We start from the raw sequence: 27,007 nt of genomic DNA, 5'->3' as shown, positions 1-27,007 counted from the left end.
ATAAATGGTAATAGTTCCACAACCACCAGGGGGCGCTACTAAAGTTTCCTAAAGTCCAAAGCCCCGACGATGTCCAAAGTCCGCAGGTTGTGAAGGAGGGTCGCTGTAGTTTCCTTTGGAATTAGGGTCGTATAAATAGTTATAAATAGCTGGGACACACCTATATAGGTGGCTGTCTGTTCCGTTTATTTTCTGCTTTCTCGAGCTGATTTATCTGAGGTAAACGCTCAGAGCGTGACTACAAACGGGGACCGAAAACAAAGTCACTTTAAGCCACTTTAATAAGCCGCTATAAATGAAAGCCCAGTGTCCGTCTCTTTTTGATACTTTTTAGCTTCTTTAACGCTGTAGTTTAAAGCGGCTAAAGCACTAGGTCGCTTTCTTTCTGATGACTGGGCGGCACTTCTCCTCCTCTCCCCTCTAAAAGATGGCGTCCGAGCTTTTCTCGCTATTCTTGCTCTTCCGGGGAATCTTAACAACAGTTCTATCTGTACTTCGATTAAACAAACCCCCGCAGACTGGGTTTCCAGTCATACACAGTTTATTCCTGCTCCTCGTAATGTTCCCCTTTAAAGGGGGACCCTTCTAGCTTGTCCGCTTACAACTCAGAGGAGACAGTAACATTATCCGTTGGTGGTAACTTACTTTCTCTTTAAGCTCTGCTCGTAACTCTGTGCCTTTTCCAATGAAGTCAAAAACCTCGCTGAACTCGAGCTTTCTCCCTTAGGACTCGGAGACTTCCTTGTTGTTTGTTATTTATTGTATCCACTCATGTATGAATCCGAGGTTCTTCAGTTTGAGAACGGAGCGCTATACCCAACAGGTTCGGGGCTTTGCCAAATCGCCTAGGAACGCCGCTGTAATGGTCGCCCGACTGCCTGCCGCCCGCACCGTCGTTCTCTTCACCTCGCTGAGGCTACCTGACGACGCTGCAAACCGCTGCTTGGCACTGCCGGGTTCCTGGACCTCTGGACACCCACCAGAGGTTTAATGGGGGGGTTTTTGCGCCCTTAAACCCTCCAAAATCTGGCGAAAAAGCTGGGGCATCCTCCGCAGGAGAATCCCTCGCCTGTAGCGGGTTCCGCGCTCCGCCGGAAGTCCCCTGATGGATCCAAATTTGGTTTGGTCAAACTCATGTTGAGTTTGGTCAAACTCATGTTGGTAGCTTCGAGAACACTGTCCAACCATCTCGTCCTCTGTCGCCCCTTCTCATGAGGTGGCCAAAGTATTGGAGCCTCAGCTTCACGATCTGTCCTTCCAGTGAGCACTCAGGGCTGATTTCCTTCAGAATGGATAGGTTTGGTTGCTTTGACTATACGAACCTTTGTTGGAAAGGTGATGTCTCTGCTTTTTAAGACGCTGTCTAGGTTTGTCATTGTTTTCCCCCCAAGATCTCTCAAGGGTGACAACGTGAATTAAGATATTGGGGTGGGGGTGGGACCTCAGGTAAGCCCCGCCTCACATCACCAACCACATGTGAACGCCAATGTGCAGCAGCTGGCGGTGGGGAGCGGCCCCCTCAAATATTTTATTAGGCGAGTTGACTCCCAGGCTATCCATCGCTCTATTTACACCCTCCACACTTTCTTTTTTTAAAAAAAATTATTAGATTTTCCACAATGATAACACAAACCACAAAGCAGAATAATACACAAAAACAGAAAAAGGAAAAAAAGGAAATAATAAACAGATAAACAATAACAACAGACTTAATTCTTCACAAATCCAACCTTTTAAACATCTTGATTGACTTCCTCAAGTCCCTCCCTTCTGAGTTTCCTTGTAGTTAAAAGTGTTACCGGAAAAATCCGAGGGCTCCCTTGGACAAAATGTAAAGACAAGGAACCAGAGTAAATTGGAGCAAATCAGCAGCCTGTAGGCTTGGCCTTTATTGACTGTTGCAACAGGGTGCTCCCCTCACTTGCAGGTGTGAGGAAAGACACAGAAAAATGGTGTGCAAGACCTTATAAAAACTTTTGAAATTCCCCTCCTCTAGGTCAAGCCCACCCCCAGAAACCTCATGCATACATTACAGAAAGGAGGGGCTGAGGGAGGAGTTGCAGTGGTAACCTGAGTGTCCTGTCACCTGGCTGGTTCCCTTCTCTCCCCCTCCCCATGAGTCACTTCCAGGAGACAAAGGAGAGTTGGCAGTTTCCTGCCCCCAGAGGGAAGATCTGATCATTGTCCTTTGTTCCAGTCCATGCTGAATCCACTCCCATATGCAAGTTCTTTGTGATCTTGATGGTCTTCTGTCTAGGACCATCAGGGTTGGCATAGCAACTGGGCAGGGCTCCTGTGGATGTGCTGGGATGGTGAAGGGATTATGGCTGCCCTGTATCAAACCTTCCCCATTTTGTATTCCTTCCTTCTGTGATAGGAATTTTATGGTCTTAGATATATGGCAACGTTCATAACCACACGTACATAGATCAGCACAGGAAAGCCAACCTGGAACCTGGAACCATTTTGATTCCTAAACCGAGCAAATGTTTCTCTGCATGGTCAAAATGGAAAAGCCTCCCCATTATCTCTTCCTTCACAAATCCTGTCTTAATCTGTGTTTGAATAAGGGTGTGAGCCTTATCATTACAAAAGACTGCCCAGGCTCCCCAAGAAATCCAATCAAGTAACCTACCAGACAGGAAATAAACAAAGCGACAGGAGAAAACAACATGCAAATGTTCTGTTTTAGATCCGCCTTATCTGAGGGGTGGTCTTAGGTTACACCTCTTCTGTGATGAATGCATAATGTTTCTGGGGGTGGTCTTGATCTAGAGGATGGGAATTTCAAAAGTCTTTATAAGCCCTTGCACAGCAATTTTGGGGGTCCTCCTCCTCTCCTGCGTGTGAGGGGAGCACCCTGTTGCAACAGATCAATAAAGATCATGCTTACTAGCTGCTTTGCTTCTCAATCTTCTCTGGTTGGCCTCTGTTATTTTCTCCTACCAATAGGGAACCTATGTGAGGACTCTATATGGGCTCTTGGATACCCCATAAGGGAAAAGGGCATATTTTTATTTACAACACTTCATGGAGTAAAATAAAAGTGGAACAGTGCAAGACCGATGTATGGTTGATTTTCTATGAATTTATAACAGAAGCGTAGCGTATGTAGTGTGTGAGAGTGTGTAAATTTTGTACAAACTGAATGATTGGGGTGGGGGGTTCCTGCTACAGTAGCAACAGCTTTCCAATATCATTATTAAACTAAAACAATTTCCAATTATAATCCATCTTACTCACTTTTCTTAACATTCTAAATCCCATTTATTTAATTATAACTTAGTTTAATCCTATTTGTTTCTTTCAAGTAATTTCTAATTTTTTTATATTACAATATTTATCCTAATAGTCCTTAAATTTCCTCCAGTCCTCTTGAATCTCCTTTCTGGGCGCGCACGCTCCACACTTTCTAGCTCTATGGTGATATCCATATAGCTATCTATCGGATCTCTTTGTCACTTCTCTAGCCATAGACACACTCTACACCTTTCGTAGCTCTACGGTGTGTTCGGGTTGTTGTTTTTCGTACGCCATGAGGTAACGGCGCCGCGCCCCGTGACGCCCTGCGGGGGGGGGGGAAGTGAGGGCGGAACGCGACTTCGAACCTCGCCTCGAACCCTTTTGCAACTCGCGTCTCTACGTTTTATCTCTATGGTGATCTTTTCATTTACCCCACCCCTCGGGAGAGAGAAGAGCGCGTACGCCGTGAGGTAACGGCGCCACGCCCTGTGACGCCGCGCGTGCGCGAGAGAGAGAGAGAGAGAGAGAGGAGAGCGTACGCCGTGAGGTAACGGCGCCACGCCCTGTGACGCCGCGCGCGCGCGAGAGAGAGAGAGAGAGAGGAGAGCGTACGCCGTGAGGTAACGGCGCCACGCCCTGTGACGCCGCGCGCGCGCGAGAGAGAGAGAGAGAGGAGAGCGTACGCCGTGAGGTAACGGCGCCACGCCCTGTGACGCCGCGCGCGCTCGAGAGAGAGAGAGAGAGAGAGAGAGAGAGAGAGAGAAGAGAGCGTACGCCGTGAGGTAACGGCGCCACGCCCTGTGACGCCGCGCGCGCACGAGTGAGAGAGAGAAGAGAGCGTACGCCGTGAGGTAACGGCGCCGCGCCCTGTGACGCCACGCGCCGAAGCGGCTCCGTAGGGCCTTGTGGGAATTGTCGCGTAGGAAGTATAAAGCCGGGAAGGAGGAGGCGGGGCTTTCGGGGAGGAGGAGGAGGAGGAGGCGGGGCCGCGAGGGGGGGAAAGAGCCTCCATTTTGCTCGGCGTCCTGAAGGGAGCAGCTCGTGAAGGGGCTCCATCGCCCTCCCCGTTTGCCTCCCTCGCGTCCTTCGGCTGCGCCGCTCCTCTCCTCGTCTCCCAATACTCCTCCGCCTCCAGAGAAAGCCGCCGCCGCCGTCGCCGCCGGTTCTTCTTCCTCCTCCGCCGGGAGGGGGGGACGATGGCGGCCGAGAGCCGGGAGGAAAAAGGTACCGCCGGGTGTTTCCTTTCCCCCTCAGTCCCTAGGCCGCTCGTTGCCATGGCAACCGGGGCTGGGTGGGTGGGTGGGAGCCGCGAAGGCCCAGGGGATGTGGGGAGGGGGGGAGAGAGAAAGAGAGACCTGAGGGCCTTACTGCTGCCTCTGCCCCCCCCCCGGGGGAAAAAAGTGGGCAGGGGGGCGGCGGTTTAATTGCCTTGAAATGAAATGTTCCTCGCCATCAGCCTTCGGGGGGGGGGAGTGGGGCGGGGTGGGCAGTAAGCTAAGGGATGGCCGTTTAATAGGCCTTGAATATTGGCCCAGGGGATGTGGGGAGGGGGGGTGAGAGAGAAAGAGAGACTTGAGGGCCTTACTGCTGCCTCCGCGCCCCCCCCCCAGGGAAAAGTGGGCAAGGGGGCGGCGGTTTAATTGCCTTGAAATGAAATGTGGGGCGGGGGGGGCAGTAAGCTTAAGGGATGGCCGTTTAATAGGCCTTGAAATATTGGTTCTCGGCCTTTGGGGGGTCACGTTGGGGAAAGGGGGGGCCATAGGTTGGGGGCTGGATGGAAAGGCAACGTTGTTCGTTGCCAGGCTTGCGAAAGCAAGGGGGAGGCGTAGGGTGGGGGCTGGGGCTTTAAGGGGGTCAAAATGAAATCTTGCTGACCAAGATTTTGAGGGTATTTTATTTGTTTACTGGATTTATATACCAGGTTTGCAGAACAAATTCAGAATATAAAACCGCAATGTATATAATCCAAGTAAAAGGAACTCAGTAACACACGCACACATAAACCCTTGCACCGCCTTTCCGTAGTTAAAACCAGTCTGGAGGCAGCTTACAAGATGAAACGTTTTGGTACACAACCGGATTGAAACAGTTGCCACATAAATCGTAACGATCTTTAAAAAAAAAAAGGAAAAAAGTTCTATCAGTTGTTGTTGGCATCTGTCTGTCTCAGAAGACAAGGGAGGAGGGCACATTTGGGGTTAAGGTCAAGCTGTTGGATCCTAACAGCAACAAACCCGCAACAAAAATGCCCCAGCCCATTGGTGCAGCCCAGCCATTGATCTCAAGTAGGAAACATCTTAAGCTTTCCATTTAAAATTGGTTAAAATAGATAAAAGATATAAAAAGTACGCAGCCAAACTGAACAGTTTCTGCATAAATCATATTAATATCTAAAAATTAGAATTGATGTTAATAACAGCAACAAACCCCTCCAGCGAAACATCCTAAGCAATAGTGCAGTCTAGCCATTGGTTTCAGGTAAAAAATGTCTGCAGGCTGTTTGTGCTTTAAAATAATGATTTATTTTTTTAAAAAAAACCCTGTTTTTTAAACAGTCTCCTAGTGAGTTTTGACTGATTGCTTTCATCCTCCTCCCTCACATTCCGTGAATATTAGCTAATAATCCTGGCAATTAAACTTAAAATGCTGTTGTGTTCTGATAACATCTCAGTAAGACTTATAACTGCCCTGAAAGATGGACCACTTCCGTTTTCCTAATGCAGATGAGAATAAGACCAGCCAGTAAGTTCTTGGTTGGCCTTACGTTTGAGCCAAAAGTATCTTGGCTATATTATAAAGTTCACACACTTGGCTGCTATGTTAAACTAGCTTTCTGTTTTTTCATATATATATACACACACAGCTCTTAGGCAGGGATATTATAATATTATACTAGTGACCCCCTCCACTGATTCAGCTGATGCTGACTAGATTTGTGTGTTTCCCTTCTAGTTGGTGTACAATAAAAACAATAAAACAGCTGATCTGCGTTATTCCCATGTCATGAGATGAAGTACAGCTCTGCAGCGCTTGAAGCTTTTTGTTTGCCTGTGTTAGAGATTAGGTTTATGTTACTGTGCTATTCAGCATTTATTCAAACTGCATTATAGAAGAAGATAAAACAGTGGAGGAAATGTGGCGAGCAAGAAGGTATCTGAGTTAGAGGTGAAGGCTGCAATTTGAAACATACAAGATTTGATTTAAATGATGTAAAGTCTGGACAGGACTTCTTAGTAAATCTGGGTACCATTGAGCTGCTTACAAATAGAGAAGACAGGGTGGACAGTAATATGGTGAAGCAGGCTTACCTTAGAAGAAGGCTGAACTAATACTTGGACGGTTTTAAAAGAGGATTAGACAAATTAATAGAGGATAAGGCTATGTTCTATATCCATTTTTGGAGGCTATGTGCCTCTGAATACCAGTTGTTGGGAATAACAAGTGAGGAGAGTACTGTTGTGAGTTGTTCTTATGGGCTTTGTATGGCCATTTCTTTAAACACTTTGATAATGGGATTTTCATAGAGTTGGAAGGGACCACAAGGGTCATATAGTCCAACCCACTGCAATTTAGAAATCTTTTGCTCAATACGTGTCTTCAAGCCACGATCCTGAGAATCTCTTGCTCTACTTACTGGGCTAGGTGGGACTTTTGCCTGATCCAGCCGGTTATTACATTCTTTTGGCCATGTTTAACTATGCAGCTTGACCACTGGCGTAATTATGTATTGTTTATGTACATACTTGTTTCCTAAATAGATTAGCTTTAGAAATCCTGTTACAACAAGAGGGACAGCTTCTATTAAAAGCTTGCTTTTTGCATCTAATAGGAGCAATATGACTGCAGAGCAGTGACTGCAGCAGTTCTGCATTGTGTGTGCTGAAGGGAATTTTATCTTGCATGGCCTGGTTTATGTAGAAATATATTGATGAGTATGAAGCAAACGGAGCGATAGTATATCTACCAGCTGCATACTGGGGCACTCTGTATTTAAAGGAGTAGTATCATGGACGTTCCAGCAAAAATTTATGTTGGCCTTCAGGTATTTGAGGTCTACCACATCTCCATAGCTCTGTTGTTATGTCTTTGCAGTTGTATCTAAGAGGAGGGGTCAAGGAAAGGTCCTGAGCTGGTCATAAGCCATCCTACTTTGGGCCTTTTCCAAAATACAGGTTAGGGTATTGTTATGCAGTAATTAATTTTATTGGCAATTACTCTAGTACATAACAGTTGCTTGTTTAAGATAAACTGCGACAGATTTTTTTATCTAAATGGCACACCAGTAAAATACACTGTTCAAGAACAGAACCGGTGCTCAGAAAAATTGTTTCGGATGCCCTGTCATCCTAAAAGCATTAGGGTGTTTTAAGAAGAAGAAGAATGTTTACAAACACAAAAACTAGAGCTGTATACTACAAGATGTTTGGTGGTTTGATTAACAAAGTCACCTCTGAAAGATTCTTGGGCTTGGGCAGTCTTCCAATAAGAGACTGTGCTACCTTGCAGTCCTATGTCTAATGTATAGATGGTATGCATTGTTAATGAAACACAGTGGTGCAGGAGATAAATGGAGCTCTAGTCATTCAGGACTCCAACACTTAAGGGGTGTTTTGTGCAGAAGTCAAGATAGGGCAAGTGCAGATAATGGAAGACAAATGCAATTTGCTCCTGGTGTCTCATATCTAGAAGGCTACAGGTCTCTGGCATTAGCTGAACCTTCCAAAGTCATCATCAAAAACAAATTCCTGTGAAGTACATTAAAATAGGAGTGGTGTTAAGTTAGGTCCAAATTTAAGATTGTTGGCACTTAGACGTGGTGAGTAAACCAAGAATGCCTCAAGGCAATGAATTACCGTATTTTTTGCTCTATAAGACTCACTTTTTCCCTCGTAAAAAATAAGGGGAAATGTGTGTGCGTCTTATGGAGTGAATGCAGGCTGCGCAGCAATCCCAGAAGCCAGAACAGCAAGAGGGATCGCTGCTTTCACTGCGCAGTGATCCCTCCTGCTATTCCGGCTTCTGGGATTCAGAATATTTTTTTTCTTGTTTTCTTCCTCCAAAAACTAGGTGCGTCTTATGATCTGGTGCGTCTTATAGAGCGGAAAATACAGTATTTTAAATATGAAAATACTCCCCCCCTCCAAATAGATCTGAGTTTCAAGAGACCATTGGATTGAGGTCCCAGCCATACCCCACAGTTGCCATTAGTTGAATATTGTCTGGATTAGGTTTTAGTCCGTATGCCTCTATCACTGAGAAATCATTGAGAAGCTCTTGAAAACCAAAGAGTCCAGAAGCTAGAAATGTAACCGATTTTTCAAGGCAGCTTCATTTTTAATGGAGTTTTGTACACCACATTAACTGTACTTGAATCTTTGGAAAGCTCTTTGAATTTGATTGTAGATAATTAAATTTAATAATGTTTGTCTGTAGTTAGTAATGGCTTTGTACTAGTCTACACATGATTTGTTAAAACAAATCAAAACTGCTCAAGGAGATAGAATTATGAAACAAATTCTTGCTGTGGTTCATCTTAAAGTAAAATGATTGCCTGAAATGGAAATTTCAGGAATTGCAGTCCCTCCTGTTGCATGCCAAACCACTTTCAACATTGAAGGAAGTTTGAAAAGGTGTTCATGATATGACAGTAGGGATCTGATTATGTTTTTTATTGTTTTTAGATATGCTGTAAGCTGCCCAGAGTGGCTGGGGAAACCCAGCCAGATGGGCGGGGTATAAGTAAAATAATTATGATTATAATTCTAAAAATGGAAAAGTAAAAATCTATGTGCACCAGTTGTTGGGATCCTAGTCCATATTTTTACAAGCTATAATTATACTTGCGTGCCTGAGAAGAAGAAGTTAGCCAGAAGGGGGAGGTGCCCTCAACTGTTTGACTCCTCCCTTTACAGAACTTGTTCTTCAAGAACCATTCCACCCCTCTGTATTTTCAGGAAAGGTGGCCTAGGTACCATATAGTCTTAACTTCTCGGAATCACTGCTCTGTGACTAATATAGCAAATACTACAGGAAGTATGGGGCATCCCTGTCAGATTCCCCCCAAATATTACTACTTTTTCTAGTAGTGAATGATGGGTATAAAATCTAGCTCTTTAATATACACAGCTCTAGGATGAATGGCTCCGCAAACCTGTGAAGGATCACAGTTGTTGTTTTTTTAGGAGGCTGTTCCTTACCTAAGAAATTTCTTGAGAGTAAAATCAGTGCAGACTCATCCTAGCCTCTATGCCTTCTTTGATAGTCCATGTTTGTCTAATTATGGCCCAGTCTGTGGTCAGGAATAAATCTCAACTGGCTGGTGTGAATAAAGGTTGCAGTTAACATATTAATCTAATTGCCATAATTGCATTAAACATTTTAATGTTCTAATTAGGGTCTAAAGCAGGGGTCAGCAAGGTTTACCTCGCCTGGGCCGGTTCACTCCAGCGGAGATCCTACCGGGGGCCAGATTGCATGCCTGTGATTTCTGGCATCTGCAGAGAAGCAATTTCCAGTGTCGCAGAAGTGAGTCCCCATGCCGTGTTGCGCTGGTTTAGCGTAGCGCGCGGAGACTCACCAAGCAGGCAGTTCAGTTCGAGGGCGCCTCCTGGGTCGGTTAAACAAGCCCAGTGGGCCGCTTGTGGCCCATGGACCTTAGGTTGCCAACCCCTGGTCTAAAGCAAGCCTATAAGATTTACCAGGTCAATTGTCCCTTATGTAGTTTAGGGATTAAAGCAACTGAAAGATAGATGAGAGGTTTGTCAGTGAATTTGGTTAAACCTGTAGTAGGGAGTTCATCCATATCTTGCTTCTCCCCAATTTAAACATTTGCTTGGCAGTTATCCAAATTAGTCTTGTAAAAAACTGCCTTGCTATTCAGTTTTCACTCTTAATTTTAGAAAAGCTTCAAATGGGTGGGCAGATGTAAGTGCTGAAAGAAAATGTGTGGGTATTGGATTTTAGTATCACTTTAAACTATTTTAACTGCTCATTTGGTAAGAGCATTGCAGCGGGCTGGACTAGATGATCCTTGTGGCCCCTTCCAACTCTAGAATTTTGTGGTTCTAATTACACTATTCTAATACCATTAAAGCAAACGGTGCAGCTCTTCTGAATGCCATTTCTTAACCTTGTGTTTTGTTTACAGATGGCGAACTGAATGTTCTGGATGACATATTGACTGATGCACCTGATCATGATGATGAACTGTATAACCCTGACAGTGAGCAAGATAAAAGTGAGAAAAAGGGTATGCTACTTTACTAGTTGGGTGCCCTTTTGAAAAGGTGGACAGCAAGATCAGCAAACCAGCTTGAGGGCTGCTGCCAGGGTGCACAGGGACTTGTGCATGCCCACTGGGCAGCCCCTCTTTTTCCTAAGAGTTCTTTGCTCTGCATTACAAATTCTTTTTGAAGTATCCTTATCTCCCTGCCACATTTGATTTTTTTCCCAAAGGCAATGTGAGCTATTAAAGTAAAATATGTCACATATTTGCAAAGAACCTGCTGTGCCGATACCTTGGTTGTAGCCTTCATATCTGAATGTTTTTAAAGGCTTTAAGATCCTTTGTGGAATATGGCATGCCGAACAAAACAGTACAGTTTGCTAAAAAGCAAGTACTGTCCTTGCTTATAAAATAATAACAAGTTGAAATAGTTTTCCTTCCTCAAGCATGTAATCTTGGCTCTTTGGCTATAGAAATACATAGGGAGTTGTCTTTCTCCTGAGGAAGCCAGAAGCAAGGTTCTATTTCAGCTTATTTCCCAAGTCAACTTTCCACAGCCTGGTGCCCTTCACATGCTATTGGAATGCAACTCCCATAATCCCTGATCATTGGCCATACTGGCTGGGCCCAGTTGGAGTTGTGAGTCCAATAACATTTGGAATGATACCACACTGGGGTTTGGAAGGGCTGTCCTAAGTTGTGTTTTGGTCTTTTAAGTCATTCCAGCCATTGGTCATCAGTTTTCTCATCTTTAAATAGTGAGAGATACTAGGATTTCCAAGGAGGCAGTTTAGTTAACACAACATCCCGGTTTTAAACCTAATAGCGTTATGTGCTTTGTCTCATGCTAAATGTGAAAAAAGTTTGCTCATCGTGTTTTCTGAAGATAGCTTTAGCAGCGTTTTGTTAATGCTATCAAGTAACTATGAAATGCTGATTTCAAAATTTGTTGGTGCTTTTCTAAAAAAAATATTTCAGGATCCAAAAGGAAAAGTGAGAGGATGGAGACAGCTGAAAGCAAAAAGCAGAAGCCTTCTGTGCATTCCTCGAGGCAGTTGCTACCCAAACCCCCAAGCTCATCCGTTAGCAACAACAAGCGAATAGTGAGCACAAAAGGAAAGCCAGTATTGGAATATAAGAATGAGGAGTATCAAAGGTCTGATAGGAGCAAGCGCCCAGAAGGTGACAGAAAGATGCGTATGACAAGCAGCAGCTCGAGAGACACCTACAAAGGGCAACCTGAGAAGGCATGCATGAGGAAAAGAGATGCTGACAGAAGGGCAAAGTCTTCCACTCCAGATACCTCTGGGGTAAGCAGCGGCTTTTGCAGTCATTAAATGCACCAGTTCTTTAAGGTGCTTGCTCCGAACTCTGTGCATCCTGACATGTAAGGCGTTTGTTTTATTCTCATTTAAACAGAGGCTAAGGCATGAGGTGGACAGACAGCCAAGCAGGTCCAGTCACTCCTCAAAAGAAGAGGTGAACTCCGAGGAGTACGGGTCGGATCATGAAACAGGCAGTAGTGGATCCTCTGACCAAGGAAACACAGAGAATGAGGAGGAGGAGGAGGAGGGGATGGAGGAAGAAGAAGAGGAGGAAGACGATGACGGGGAGGAGGAGGAGGAAGAAGTGGAAGAAGAGGGAGATGATGAAGAAGAGGATTATGATCAAGATGAAAGGGATCAGAAGGAGGGAAATGATTACGACACACGAAGCGAAGCTAGTGATTCTGAATCTGAATCTGCATCCTTTACTGATGGGTCAGTCCGATCTGGTTCGGGCTCGGATATATCAGGTAGCTGATATCATTTCTTTCTGCTCTGGGTCTTGTCATATTCAGTTATTTATTTCTAAATCGTACCGCAGATGATTGGCTCTGGTGTGAGAGAGCACCACCAGTAAGGATAGCACAGCAGCAAAGTGTTCATTTTTGTCCAAAGGGCTTCCTACGGGCATCTGATTGGCCACTGAGAACAGTGCTGGACTAAATGGGTCCTTGGTCTCATCCGGCAGAGCTCTTCCTATGCTCTGGTGCTCATTAGTGTCTCACTAAGCAGTTTCCTTCATAGTGCTGGTCTCTTGGCCAGAGGCTGTGAGGAATGGAAGTGGAAACATAAGATGAGTTTTCTGGTGGTGTACTTTACTTTACATTCCCTTAGGGGGAATTTCATGGGGATGAAAAAAGATCTTCAAACCAGTGTGTCACACAGCTTCTACTTACGTTTCAATGTGAATACTTTTATGTACCAGTGTTTGTAATACTAGTCTAGGTTAGCCTTTCTCAGTCTTGGGTCCCTAGATGTTAAGAGGAGTAGATTATAACTGAAGAAACATTAGTGTTTCCAGCAGTATATAAAGCTAGTTGGCACATTCTGGTTTAAAAAAACCTGGAAAGAAACAATTCAGAGCAAAGCAGCTGAGTTTTAGCTGAATTTCAAACTTCTAGCCAAATACTTACGTTCTATTAATTTATTATTGCTCACATTTTATTTAAGCAATGTCCCTCCCAACTCCGCCTTCCTCGTTTTATTTTTTGGTGTCCCTGATTGTCCCAAGTATCGTGACAGGGACAGTTCCATTTCAGAAGTTTTGGGATAGTGTTGTCAATGTGATGTGGTTGTCGTGTCACATGGCTAGATCATTTGAATAACATGGCAAACACCCCAATCAGCATTGCACCTCATTGGGAGTCTGGCACAGACTCCTTAAGTGAGTCTGTTATCCAGAAGTAGGTTCACATCCGTGGTGTGCAGAAGAGGCAAGCATACATACCTGGCAATGTATAAATCAAGCTTTAGGGGGATGTGTTTGCTGTATTTCTAATAATGTGCATAAACTTTGTGGTCCAGGGGCATGCTGGGACTCCAGCAGGAGGCCTGATCTATATCAGTCGATTTCTTGACTTTGTGAAGACCTCACACTCGTACACATGTGTGCACACCATACCATATCAGAAACTGCTTTTGAAATTTCTGTGTGTTTCAAAAGCAGCTGTCCATGTAATGTGGAATATTACTGTTCAAGGCAAAAAAAAGTTTAAAGCTCCTTTGCGCTCTGCAAAACAACACCATGGATCTTTGGATCCTGACTAAAGAATGAAGGGCTAATGAGATGATAATTCTGAATGTTGAGAGCCAAATATGCATTTAGCTAATGTAAACTGTATTGACCTTCTTGCAATCATTCCTGATAAAGTTTTTGGTGTCGGCCTTAAAAGTACTGCTGTTGCTTGTTTTGATGGTCTTAGATGAGAAAAAGAAGGCGAGAAAAAGAGCTAGAGGCATCTCTCCGATTGTTTTTGATAGAAGTGGAAGCTCTGCATCAGAGTCATATGCAGGTATTATTATGTTATTGCTTATCTTACTGAAATGATCTGTAGCAAAACCCTTGAACTGCATTTTCCAAAATAAATAGTGGGCCATAGAAACCTATTGGACATGTAGCTAAATAGTGAAAATTGGTATTTTGGCATGTTCTGTGTGAATAATTTGGGGAAGTAGGTTTTCTTGTTATGTTAATGCTATTTTGTTGCTTAAGTGGAATTTTCACTTTTTAAAACTTGGAAGATGATGATTCATTGACTAGTTTTCTGAAGAGAAAACTGGTCCACCAAAACAAACAAACAAACAAAATGAAACAACCCAAAAATCCAAAACAAACCCTCGTGCACATTGAGCAGCATTCTTTGTGTGTGTGTGGGTGCGCGCCAGGAGGAATAATTTGTCATGAATGAAAATAGTTATGTGAAAAGGCTGTAGAATTTATATCGTATCTCTATTAAGGCTCAATCTGAACAAATGTACTTTGGCTAAACACAGGTTCAGAAAAGAAGCATGAGAAATTATCATCTTCCGTTCGTGCTGTCCAAAAAGGTATAATTTAAATTCGAATTTTTTAATGCATGCTCCCATTGCAAGCTGTTGTGTCAAGTCTTTGTTAACATACATCAAATGTGGTAATGTTCCGATGTATAGTGGAACTAACTCAAGCTGAGCAAATTCTATTGCCTCTCAAATTACTTCTTGCATGCATCTTCATAAAGGCAAATATATATATCTTGTTGCTGAATTGGCAAGCAAAGAAGTAATGAAATGGTGCTGTTTGAAAGATAAATTTTCGTAGGTTCTTCATTCAAAAATGTATTTTACTCCAATAACCAGGAAGCAAACATATCGGAACATTACTGATGTTGCATTGGCTTTTTACTTGAAATAGCTTATTTTGCTTTCTACGCTTAGCATTGCATGCTATGACACAGATTTCAAGTCTGAAATATGTGGAATTCAGCTACTGACTTGCAGCACAATTCCTCAAAATTTGGTCACATAGCTTCAATATATTAAAATGGAATTTGTGCAGGAGACCAATATAAGCCCCTCTGAAGTGAAGAATAGTTGTACCACAATATAAAAGGGCTTGTCCCACAAAGGGGCTATAAATATGTGTTGTGTGTTTACTTAGGAGGTGCAGAGGGAAATGCCAATAAAATTACATTTTGCTTTGTTTCCACCCCCAGACCAAACTAGCAAACTTAAATACATTCTCCAAGATGCAAGATTTTTTCTTATCAAAAGTAACAACCATGAAAACGTCTCACTTGCCAAAGCTAAGGTATGCCACATTGCACTTACAGACTACTTTCATTATGAAGATAAAGCTCTGATTGCAGAATACGGAATAGGGGCAATTGTTCTTTTAATTATCAAGCCTTTAATTAGTTCTCTTACCTCAACCCTGTCACAAAGAAATAGAATTAGTTAGGATCTCACCAGCTGTATCTCTGTTACTTTGAATCTGCTGGGAGCCTTGCAGAAAGAAAGGGGAACAACAAATTCTGGTTTAATGCTTTATTTTTACTGTTTAATGCTTTCCATAATGCTTTGAACTTAATGGATTATGATTTTCCTGGTCCTCCCCAAGCTTTTGTTGGATATGTGAGCATTTATGAAATACGAAGCTGTATCAGTTATACTGGCTTGCCTGTAGTGGTAGTTACCTCAGTTAGAGATATTTCTCAGCTGTCTCATCTTTTAACTGGAGATTACAAGGACTGAACTTGGGACCTGGTGCATGTCAAGCATGTGTTCTAGCACTGAGCTAAGTGCAAGGTGTCCCTGGTGCATCCATTGAACAGTTTGGGTTTTATAAATTGCGTGTCTGTTCATCTCTCTACAGGGTGTCTGGTCAACCCTCCCAGTCAATGAGAAGAAGCTCAATGCTGCCTTCAGACAAGCAAGGAGTGTTATCTTGATATTTTCTGTGAGAGAGAGTGGGAAGTTCCAAGGTAAATAAGAGGGAATACTTGCACTCAACTTTAACCCAAAGTTGTTTGGGTTATGTCGTCTCATTGCAGTGTTCTGATTCTTGCAGGATTTGCAAGGCTGGCTTCTGAATCCCATCATGGGGGATCTCCCATACACTGGGTGCTACCTGCAGGAATGAGTGCAAAAATGCTGGGAGGCGTATTTAAGATAGATTGGATATGCAGGTAAAAGGGTTAAAATGTGAAAATTCTGGTTCGTAATGTTTACTTTCGGATATTCCGAGTAGGTTCACAAAGTATATCCTCAAAATAGACATGATTCATTTGCTGGAACAATAGGTTACCACCCATTTGCATAGTCTGGAGATAGTTCACAGATATCTCAGTTGGTAGAGCATGAGACTCTTAATCTCAGTCATGGGTTTGATCCCCATGTTGGGCAAAAGATTCCCTCATTGCAGAGCATTGGACTACATTATCCTCACGGTCCCTTCCAACGCTATGATTCTAAATGACTTTGGTCTTAGCAGAAGGATTATTTTTGCCCTACCATGAGTAGGTTATATATCTTTTGTCTTATTTTTGCCATGCTTCATTAACCATCATCTTCATAGGTGGCAAATTATTGCCTTAAATTCAGTCCTATGGTCTTGCAAGTGTGTGTGAGAGAGAGAAAGAGAGAGAGAAAGAAAAAGAAAGCCCCCAACTGATTATGTAAAGCTCTTGATAGCTGCCTCTAATGCATGGATTTTGAGACATTGAAGTATAGGATGGGAATAGGGAGCCTCTTTCTCCTGCAGTAGGATGTCGTCAGAAATTGACTCTCAAGATGTTGACTTTCAGACTAGTAGTCTATGAAGCTGGGAAGCCAGAGATTGAGCTGCGGAAGATGCATTCTTCACACCCCCAATCCTGTCGTTGAAGTCTAGCTTTTTCAATGTTTTGCATTGGTTTTCTCTTGTCTTTGAAAAGAATCAAACTTCTCATGAAACACATATTCTATATTGAGTTATGAATGTCAAGCTTGGTTTTTGGCATCACCTGAAATGTTCAGAATAGTGATGGGTGAGTTTCCCCAAGTCTTAATTTTAAATCAAGAGAGAGTGAGTTTCTCAATCTGGGAAGATAACTTAATCCTTTTGAACATTTTTCCAGTATTACTACTATACTAGAAGTCCACATTTTTTCCAGTAGTGCTGGAAGTCTACATTTTTTCATAGTTTGTTTACTTCCCAGAAAGTAATAGCAGCATGCTAGGTGTTAAGAACGCTGCCAGAATGTCAAAACAGTGTGGTGTGTAGGATGCAAAGGCAAGGCTTAAGTTTCCTTCTGGCGATAGAGAACTTGCAAGGTTGTCATGCTTGCTTTGTACTAAGGTGAGCATTACGAACCTAACTCAATTGGTCTTCCAAGCTACACTTTGATAATATTTATATCTGCCAGTTCAGAATGCTCATTTTGCTGGTTTGCTGGTTTCTTTTTAACGTTCAAGTTATAGTCCATAAAAGCATCTTTGTATAAGATTTAATTTAAATGCCAAATACACAAAATGTATCACATGTCCCTTATACATTTAGGCGTGAGTTGCCATTCACGAAATCTGCTCACCTGACCAATCCTTGGAATGAGCATAAGCCAGTAAAGATTGGACGTGATGGACAGGTTTGTCATTTGTGTTAATTATTCCTCTTCAGTATCTTAAGGCCAGTAGTTAAAATTTTGGAATGCATTTGTTCTTATTTTATTTTATTTGATACTCATTTGAAAGACAGCCACCATTAATCCAAGCACAATCCTAGACCAATGATGAATTGTAACCTCTTAGAAAAAAAGTCACAGCAAAATATCTTCTTTTGAAGTATCTTGACGTGTAGTCCATTCTTTATTAAAGCTACTGTTAGGCTACTTTCTGCCAAAAGCGGCCTTGAATCTAGATGAACTGTGACTCCCACCATTCTCAAGTCTCTAAAATGGGTTCATGGTGAGGGAGAAATATAGGCTCGTTCTCCTGCTATACTAACTGGGAGGTAAGGTATTGTGGAAAAAGCAGCCCACATAGACATGATTTCCTTCACCTTGCCATGGGTATTTGCAATCTTGGTGTGCTTTTTAAAAAGATAGCTGTAACACTATTTGGCATGCTGCAAATACAATTTGTGATAGCTAACAAAATAAAGATCTGCACTCTTTGTTGCTTCATGGGCAACATATGTCCTAAAATTCCGTAAAAACAAATTTACCTAATCTGTTTGTGCCGGTGAGTTTTTGATCCATGATTCTGGGCTACACATGTTGGTTGAACAAGGTATGTGATACAACTCTTTCTTACTTATGCTGTAACATTTTTCTAGAAATCCCTCTGTTGGTATTTATAGCTGTTTCTAGTATAACTTTCTCGTAGAAATCAGCAAAAACATGTCGTTAAGCGTTAAACTTCGTTGTGTCCATCTGGTTGGCTGCAGAAGCTGTCTTTGGAAAATTTGGATTCATTCAGAGTTCATCTTGTAAAACGAGCGTTTAACTGTTCCAGGAAATTGAGCCTGAATGCGGAACCCAGCTTTGTCTCCTATTCCCTCCCGATGAAAGTATTGACTTGTATCAAGTCATTCATAAAATGCGGCACAAGAGAAGAATGCATTCTCAGCCCCGGTCAAGAGGACGGCCATCCCGCCGAGAGCCACTCCGAGATGTGGGAAGGTTAGAAACGTTCTTTGGACTGATAATAGGCACATGTGTCAGAATTACGTGATGGAGGAATGTGATTCATCAAAAAGCTTTCCCTGCAATCAAGAAGAGAGAAAATCCTCACATCAAGCTGCATGGACGGGTTTGTGGCTTCATTGAGGATTTCACACTGTCCCCCCTCCCCCAGTTTGTCACTTTCAAGAGGAAAACGGGGACCTTTGGCTCATGCAGAAAATACGTTCTTGTAAACCTAGCTTAGACTAGATCTTTGGTCAGATAATGCAGATAATCTGTCCGTGTAGGTAAGCGGATTTATCATGAGCAGGCTAGGTGGAGGAAGAGCAAGTCTGTGTGTTCAAAAATGTGTTAATATCTTGTAAAAGCCTTTTCTTTCAGGTATATCTGGATAAGCCTTGTCAAAATATGGGACTTTTATCAGGATCACTTATAATTTTGCAGAAGATGACCGCCTCATTTTGAGGATAAAAATATTTGTGTTATTTTGCTGTTCAAGAAGAGCGTGTTTGGGACTGTCTCAAATTGTATCACCGTGCTGTGGTTAAGCCCATTACCAAATATTCTCTCACATCTTGCTGAGCTTCTGGAAGCCGTAGGTTCTCTCCAAAGGGGGAGGAAGTGGCCTTGGAGACCCGGCAACAAACCAAAAAGAATGGCTGTTGCTGTGTCTGTATACACAACCTTTCCAGATGCTGGCAGCACCTGTGGACTTAAGAGTGGTTTTAGAGGATCGCCACGATTATTGATCACTGCTCTATGAACTTGCCAACATTCCCCAGAAAAGAGGGGTATATCTTGTTACAGAATTGGAGAAGTCTTTGCAAAGGACTGATATAAGCCCTTCTATATCCATCACGATTCCCTGACCCCCTGTGTAGCCACTTTGCTTTCTGATAAATCTAAAGCCTTTCCGCTAAAGACTGTGTAGTTTGGGCTGAAACCTTTTTCGGTTGCAGTTTCCTGTTTGTGGAAACGTCCTGTGGTAGGTAACAGATATCCAACGAGTCCCCATATCCTTGCTGTTTTTTTTAAGAAAGGACACCGTAACCTGTAGGTAGGAGGAATCCTGGCAGCACCCCCCTTTCTTTGGGCATAAGAGGACTGAGCAGCGATGGCTTTTGAAGTTAAGCCTGAGAGGTTTCCAGTGCAATAAAGTATTTACGAGTGAAGGTTTTGCAATGGACTGCAAACTATACATTATAACACCACCACACCTTCTCAAGCCTGCCAGGGCCTCCATTTATGTATGTGGCTTTCAGCTTAAAGTCAGTAGTTGGACTACTATATGAACTGTTACTATCATATATTATACCGGTCGTAAGTGCACACTCAAACTACAAGAAAGCGGTATGTTTATTCTTTACACCAGCTCTTATTTTCTAAATCTATTTCTGCTGTACATACAGTTGCTTTGTTTGCTCAGAATTGTGATACTTGCTTTTAAAATGGTAATGCAATATACTTTAATGGTAGTTGGGGAGGAGGGAGGGGTAATTGCCTATGGCCTGTATAATTGTTTCACCTTTTGATGGTGTATTTGGGGGGGGGGCATTCGGTGACCTGCTGGTGGTGAGCAAAGGAGAAACCCAGTCTGGCAGCTGCAAAATACCTTCTTCGGAAAGCATAACCATTTCAGCTAGTAATATCTCTTAGCTCTAATCTTGAGAACATAGGAATAGGCCATATTGTAGAGATCCTTCCTGGCTAGTAATCTTTGTATGTAAACCGGGGGCGGGGGGGGGGGGGAGAGAGGGATGGGTCTGAATGATATCAGTCCAAGTGAGGCAGAGTATTTAGAGGTTTGGAACACGTCCATAAGATGCATCCAAATTGTGAGGCTCTGCTTGTAGGGCGAGCATCAATATAGCAATTGTACAAGTTACAAGTAGGGTTAAATTAGGTTTATGGCTACAGTTCTGTGTGTAACGGGGAGTAAGTCCTAAAGAAATAGGTTGGAATTAAGAGGTATGGCTGAGTCAAGGATTTCAGGTTCTTTGCAACCATAAAATGCCAGTTAAGCATGTTTACATCAACACAAGAAAGGATTGAGTGGTGAATTTGGTAAGGCTCACACAGCTGCCTGGGACTTCAGAAACCTCCCAGAAAGTCATCCTGGGTTACCTCCTGTTCCTTCTGAAGGTATTTACTTTAAGGTTGCTCCAAACAATTGTTTTAATTATTGTCTAATTTATGTAGGCGTCGACCAGAGGATTATGATATTCATAACAGCAGAAAGAAACCAAGGATTGATTATCCCCCTGAGTTTCACCAAAGACAAGGTTAATATCTCGTTATGCAAATACATTTGCACAAACGTACAGATTCGTGTATTAACAATCTTGAATTTGTGTAGAATGTGAAGTTTGAAATAAAGCTTTGAGGGTGCATCAGGGCTCTAGTTAAAGCTCATTTTGAATAGGAAGACTTAACGGAATGTGTGGGATCGTGGTGCCCTTCTTGGAACATGGTAGGGGGACCTAGCTTAGAGCAGAGACAAAAATGTTATAAATGTCCTTACTTCTATTATATGAGTGAATATGTAGGTATGTCTTAATCTCCTCAAAACAAGCTACATTGTACTTTTGTTGATGTTTAGATTAAATCTTGGCATCAAGCTAAAATGACCAGATTCAACATTCTTTATCCAATAGCTAGATAATTACTGGAGTCTGCTCTATTCTGCTATAAAGAAAAACGTGGTACATTTTAAAGCTCCTTACACAAATTGTTGAAGCCACCATTGGGAACAGCAGAATTACCTTTCCTTGTTCTCCTTGCCAAGGCAGGTGCATGCTTGTGGGAAAGATGCTAATTTCTGTTTATATATTGCTATAGTGGTAAATATGATATATAATGCTGCTTGATTTCAAACAGGCTATATAAAGGATCCCAGATACCAAGATGCAGACAGGTAAGAGATGCTTTAGTCTTTGTTTATTTTACGCTGCGGTAACTTAGCACTGTGTTTAAATTCACAAATCTCATTCCCAACAGACGATTTTCAGGAGTGCGCAGAGACGTCTTTTTAAATGGGGTAAGTGTCTGCCTTTTCGTGTACTGTAGCTGCAAGTGCTTTAATGCTGCCTGTGTTTATGACATTCCCTGTATGTGTTTATTTTCCAGTCCTACAATGATTATGTGAGAGAATTCCATAGCATGGGTCCGCCGCCACCCTGGCAAGGAATGGTTTGTATTTTTATAAGCACTTTACTTTTGACCATGCATTTGATTGAACACATTCCTTAGAGTAACGGTGATAAGGGTAGTTCCATTTATTTTTTATGAACTTCCTTAGGGATCTAAAAATGACAAGCGATTCCTGCTGAATCAGACCAAACCCATCTAGTCCAGCATTCTGTCCAACTGCATGCCAATAGGAAACCCTGCAAGCCAGGATATAAGCGTAGAGTCGTGCTCTTAAATCCATGCAAGAAAGATGTGCTACGTATAAAAGAAGCACTGGTGGGAAAGAGCAGGCAGTATGAAAGAATGATGTCGGGGGGCTACCAAAGTTGTAGCGAAACAAGGCCATAGAAAAAAGAGGGAGATCTGCAAGCCTGATACTGTTGAAGTACAATTGGGAGGGACACGGGTGGCGCTGTGGGTTAAACCACAGAGCCTAGAACTTGCCGATCAGAAGGTCGGCGGTTTGAATCCCCGCGATGGGGTGAGCTCCCGTTGCTCAGTCCCAGCTCCTGCCAACCTAGCAGTTCAAAAGCACTTCACAGTACAAATAGCTAAATAGGTACCGCTCCGGCAGAAAGGTAAACGGTGTTTCCGTGCGCTGCTCTGGTTTGCCAGAAGCGGCTTAGTCATGCTGGCCACATGACCCGAAAGCTGTATGCCGGCTCCCTCAGCCAGTAAAGCGAAATGAGCGCTGCAACCTCAGAGTCGGTCACAACTGGATCTAACGGTCAGGGGTCCCTTTACCTTTACTTACAATTGGGGGGGGGGGCACAAACCAAAGGAGGCGAACACGGAGCAATGGTTCCAAACTACAAGAAAGAAGATTCCACCTAAACATTAGGAAGAACTTCCTGACAGTAAGAGCTGTTTGACAGTGGAATTTGCTGCCAAGGAGTGTGGTGGAGTCTCCTTCTTTGGAGGTCTTTAAGCAGAGGCTTGACAACCATATGTCAGGAGTGCTCTGATGGTGTTTCCTGCTTGGCAGGGGGTTGGACTTGATGGCCCTTGTGGTCTCTTCCAACTCTATGATTCTATGAGGATAAAGAGGACTTGGCATGCCTAATGGCTGACCTCTTCAAAAGGAAAACTGAATGTGGCGGGGAAGCTGCACCTAGAATGCAGACTGGAGTGGTCTGTTTGGGGTGCATGGAACCCAGGGCAGGCAAGATTTCTTTAGGAAGGAGGATATACCACAGCAGGTCCCACTTGTAAAGTACACTTAGATAGTATCCTGGTAAATGGACCATTCAATCTCAGAAGTTCCCAAACTGTTGCAGTGTGTCCGGATTTGTGGTTGGACATGGAAGAAAGCACAACCATACAACATCTAGCACAGGGTTACAGCACATAGCTGTCAATATTTCCCTTTTTTAAAAAGGGAAATTCCCTTATTCCGAATAGGATTTCCCTTAAAAAAAGGCGAAGGTTGACAGCTATGTAACAGTGGCTAGAACAGGCAGAAAAATCATTAATTGGTCGCCAAAACCCTCAGCGATTTTCAAGTGGTCCAAGACAGGAGAGTTTGTAAGCTTCTGATCTATGTAATAACATTGAATTTCAATGTTCTGGGTGCGTTTGGTATCAAGACACTTGTGTCAAACTACAGTATCTGTTCAGCTCCAGCCTCTCACCTGCTTTTGCAATCAGTTCTAAGCAAATGCATGATTTTGACTGTAACATTAAGAGCATGTTTTTGGCATTGTGATAATCCTCACCCCATTCATCCTCCCTAGCATTCTGGAAGCCTTTTATTGTACCTTGCAGAACATGGCCCACAGTGGCATGGTGATTATCCCCACTGCCAGTTTAATTCTGCACAAGGTACGGGTGCCCCTTCCACACGGAGAATCGTATGCATAGTATGTTTGTACCTATACAAATTACACTGTTCAGTCGCTGCAGCCTCCTCCTATGTCTGGTTGTGGAAATGTGGGGTTAAGTGTACAGTTTGGGCTAGTTATTAACTACTATAAGGTACCGTATTTTTTGCTCTATAAGACTCACTTTTTTCTTCCTAAAAAGTAAGGGGAAATGTGTGTGCGTCTTATGGAGCAAATGCAGGCTGCGCAGCTATCCCAGAAGCCAGAACAGCAAGAGGGATTGCTGCTTTCGCTGCACAGCGATCCCTCTTGCTGTTCTGGCTTCTGAGATTCAGAATATTTTTTTTCTTGTTTTCCTCCTTGTGGTCTGGTGCGTCTTATAGAGTGAAAAATACGGTCTTTTAGCGTGCCACACTCAAAGTGCCATTGAATCTTTGAAGCACTTTCTTTATTACAGTTGCATTTCAGTGTTTCTTGATGCCGATTGTGTTCTAAGGAGGAGAAATTTAAGCGAATAACACCATTTTCTTTTTAGCCTCCTTACCCGGGTATGGAACAGCCTCCCCATCATCCTTACTACCAGCACCATGCTCCTCCACCACAAGCTCACCCTCCTTACTCAGGGCACCATCCCATTCCACACGATGCACGATACAGGGATAAGCGGGTGGTAAGTATGCCCAGAATGGCTGGTACCATGCCAGTTAAGGATCATGGGCAGATCTTATGCTGTCGAGAGACCTCTATACAGTCTTAAGTGTCAGGCCTCTACGTTCATTGAAACGTTCAGTGCGTGTGCTGTCACATTTTAAAGCACATTTTAAAGCTGCCACTTGTGCCAAAATAAATAGTAGAATGCAGGCACACGAGACTGGAGAGCAAAACCTAGGTTGTTGTTTTGCAAACTTGTTGCTTTTGCACATGCCCATCACCGATCCCTTTGCATATTTTTGCATATGCTCCCAAGTTAGCTTGAGCCTTGAGAGTCTCAGTTGTTGAAGACTTGGAAGATTTGCAAGAAGTATTTGTATGTGGTTTGAGTTTTCCCTTTCAAAAGAGAAACTACGCTCCAGGTGCATGTTGAATCCCGATACAGTGGTAGGTACCTCGGTTCTCGAACGTCTCCGTTGACAAAACGTTACGGAACTCGAACCGTCTTCTGTAACGTATTACATTCGAGAACCGAAGTATTTGAACCCAAAGCCCGTTTTCATTTGCGATTTGTTTTGATCCTTCTTTTAAAGATTAGCATAAGGAATGTTAAAAAGGGACATGGGTGCCGCTGTGGGTTAAACCACAGACTTAACGATCAGAAGGTCGGCGGTTTGAATCCCTTTGACAGGGTGAGCTCCCGTTGCTCGGTCCCTGCTCCTGCCAACCTAGCAGTTCGAAAGCACATCAAAGTGCAAGTAGATAAATAGGTACCGCTCCAGCGGGAAGGTAAACGGCGTTTCCGTGCACTGCTCTGGTTCGCCAGAAGCGGCTTAGTCGTGCTGGCCACATGACCCGGAAGCTGTACGCCGGTTCCCTCGGCCAATAAAGCAAGATGAGTGGCACAACCCAAGCGTCGGCCATGACTGGACCTAATGGTCAGGGCTCCCTTTACCTTTACCTTTATAAGGAATGTTGGAGGGTTGAGGCCTCTGGGTCTATAATAATATCAGAACACTGGTGGGTCAGTCCAAAGGTCTGTCTAGGCCAGCATCCTCCTTATCCCAGATACCCATGAGAGACCCTTAAGCAGCATTTGAGGGCAATAGCCTGTTCTGCAGCATTACCTAGTTACTGGCATTCAAGAGGCATTCCACCCCCGATCCTGGAGGCAGCATAAAGCTATAGTGACCAGCAGCCTTACCTGTGCTTTGTAGCTTTTTAAAACTAGGTGATCTATAAAAACATTTCTGTCTCCTACAGCATGATTATGACATGAGGGTAGATGACTTTCTACGTCGGACACAAGCAGTTGTCAGCGGCCGAAGAAGCAGACCCCGAGAACGAGAGCGGGATCGTGAGAGGGATCGGCCCCGGGATACCAGAAGGGACAGAGATCGGGATCGGGGGAGGGAGAGGGAGAGGGAGAGGATATGCGATCGGGACAGAGACAGAGGAGAAAGAGGAAGATATAGAAGATAATGCATTGCGGAACTGCAGTCACTTAAAGCAAAGGCTTGTATATTTGTGTGTTTACAGGTAGTAAACTTCTATTTTCCTCTGTCTACCTACTTTATTGTGTAGAAGGATTTATAATTGACCCTCTTTGTTCTAAGCATGCAGTAAGCTGTGAACTGGAAAATCCCCAACGGCTAAACAAAAAAAACAAAAAACGTGCAAACTTGACCCTTGAGTTGGTGACTTTCATTTGAGCAGTTTTGAAAAAGTTTAAAGAAGGTAGATTAATGATCCCTATGTGTTTATCTTAACTGTAATTTAATCATCTGTTTGTTTGAGTACCAGTTGACAACTGCCATAATATTTTTGCTTTTGTTTCCTTCCATGTAGTTTTTTACATGATTCTGTGGGGGAAAATGCTGCTATCAGGTATGCAAATACTGGGTGTGATGGTTTGGCTGTATGTCAGTGTTGAAACAGCCACGTCTTGGTTTTTCTGGTTGTTCCTTTTTTATGAGAAAAAAAAACCTGTAAGAGTCAAGCTTGTTCAATAATGAAAGCAATATTAAGATGACAATATTGATATCTAATTTTTAACCTTTTAAACAGCTTTCCTGTGTTCTGCTGGCATTTTGGTTAATGCTATTGTTTGTTCGCCTCTCCCACTTCCATATTACACCCCCCCCCAAAAAAATGTCCATATTGTTTGGAATGTCCACCGTGTGTGTGTGAGCACAAAATCTTGCTGTATTCTACATTGCTACCATTTTTTTTTATATATAATAAATTGGTAACAGTCAACTTTCATGGATGTGCATGTTTCTGATGAGTTTTGTTTTGTTTTTGAAGGGGGGGGGTGGAGCAAAAAAGCCTCGATCTGAAAAGGTCACTTCTGGCTCAATAGATCCCTTATCTATTACTGGTGCGGCAAAAAGCAGTTTTAGTATGTTTTAAGTTGCATCCTAACTCCACATGGGGCAGTGGTGAGCCCCATCTCTCCCTCCCCTCACCTGACAAAGTGCCTCACATGGACTGAATTTGCACTCTCTGAGCATCTTCAATATACTATGTTTCTGCGATGGACAAAAGAGTTCCTGGAAAGTAGAAAGCTTGAGACACATTGACTTAGGAAAATGGATAAAATTCATTGTGGAGGAAGAGATTGGGGGCAGTGAGCGAGGTGTTATGCATCACTGAAAAGTGTGTTCATAATGCAAAAGCTGGACAGGGGCAATGTTTCAGAGGTAGCAAAACCTCCATCTGGGGAACAAGAAGTCCACTAAGGTCAGAGCAGGGTTTGGGTTTAGAGTTCTGGGCAGAGAGGCAGCATCACGGGGAAATGATGGCTGGGACAGAGAGCTGTCCTATTTATGCAAAGCAAAAGCTAGGATGATCTTGTGGTGTGATGGAATTTTGTGCCATGAAAAGCGGAATTATATGTACATCCATCTTTGGCCT

General features: G+C 43.2%; 1 protein-coding gene across 3 annotated transcripts; it reads left to right on the top strand.

The window, feature by feature from the left end:
• Window positions 1-4,217: 4,217 nt before the first annotated feature.
• On the top strand, window positions 4,218-26,356 carry YTHDC1 (YTH N6-methyladenosine RNA binding protein C1). Of its 3 annotated transcripts, none has more exons than XM_081836294.1 (17): window positions 4,218-4,467; window positions 10,391-10,480; window positions 11,447-11,778; window positions 11,888-12,263; window positions 13,716-13,805; window positions 14,287-14,340; window positions 14,985-15,079; window positions 15,644-15,752; window positions 15,839-15,956; window positions 17,309-17,393; window positions 18,262-18,428; window positions 20,631-20,713; window positions 21,309-21,345; window positions 21,429-21,468; window positions 21,558-21,620; window positions 23,976-24,110; window positions 25,355-26,356. In XM_081836294.1, the coding sequence occupies exons 1-17, from the start codon at window positions 4,440-4,442 to the stop codon at window positions 25,571-25,573; spliced, it is 2,121 nt and encodes a 706-aa protein (XP_081692420.1). In that variant the 5' UTR covers window positions 4,218-4,439; the 3' UTR covers window positions 25,574-26,356. The 3 variants fall into 3 exon arrangements, with proteins under 3 accessions (XP_081692420.1, XP_081692419.1, XP_081692421.1); XM_081836293.1 differs by having other exon boundaries at window positions 4,219-4,467; window positions 10,391-10,492; XM_081836295.1 differs by lacking the exon at window positions 14,287-14,340 and having other exon boundaries at window positions 4,219-4,467; window positions 10,391-10,492.
• The last annotated feature ends 651 nt before the right edge of the window (window positions 26,357-27,007 follow it).

The sequence above is a fragment of the Podarcis erhardii genome (genome assembly GCF_964252035.2).
Source record: "Podarcis erhardii genome assembly, chromosome: 13".
Classification (NCBI taxonomy): domain Eukaryota; kingdom Metazoa; phylum Chordata; class Lepidosauria; order Squamata; family Lacertidae; genus Podarcis; species Podarcis erhardii.
The sequence above is the reverse complement of the archived record's forward strand: the minus strand, read 5'-3'. Positions and strand labels throughout refer to the sequence as shown.

Coding starts and splice junctions, on each gene's coding strand:
- YTHDC1 (XM_081836293.1), top strand. CDS start 4,440: ATGGCGGCCGAGAGCCGGGAGGAAAAAG. Junction 10,493..11,446: donor AGATAAAAGTGAGAAAAAGG/GTATGCTACTTT, acceptor AAAATATTTCAG/GATCCAAAAGGAAAAGTGAG. Junction 15,753..15,838: donor AGAGAGTGGGAAGTTCCAAG/GTAAATAAGAGG, acceptor TGATTCTTGCAG/GATTTGCAAGGCTGGCTTCT.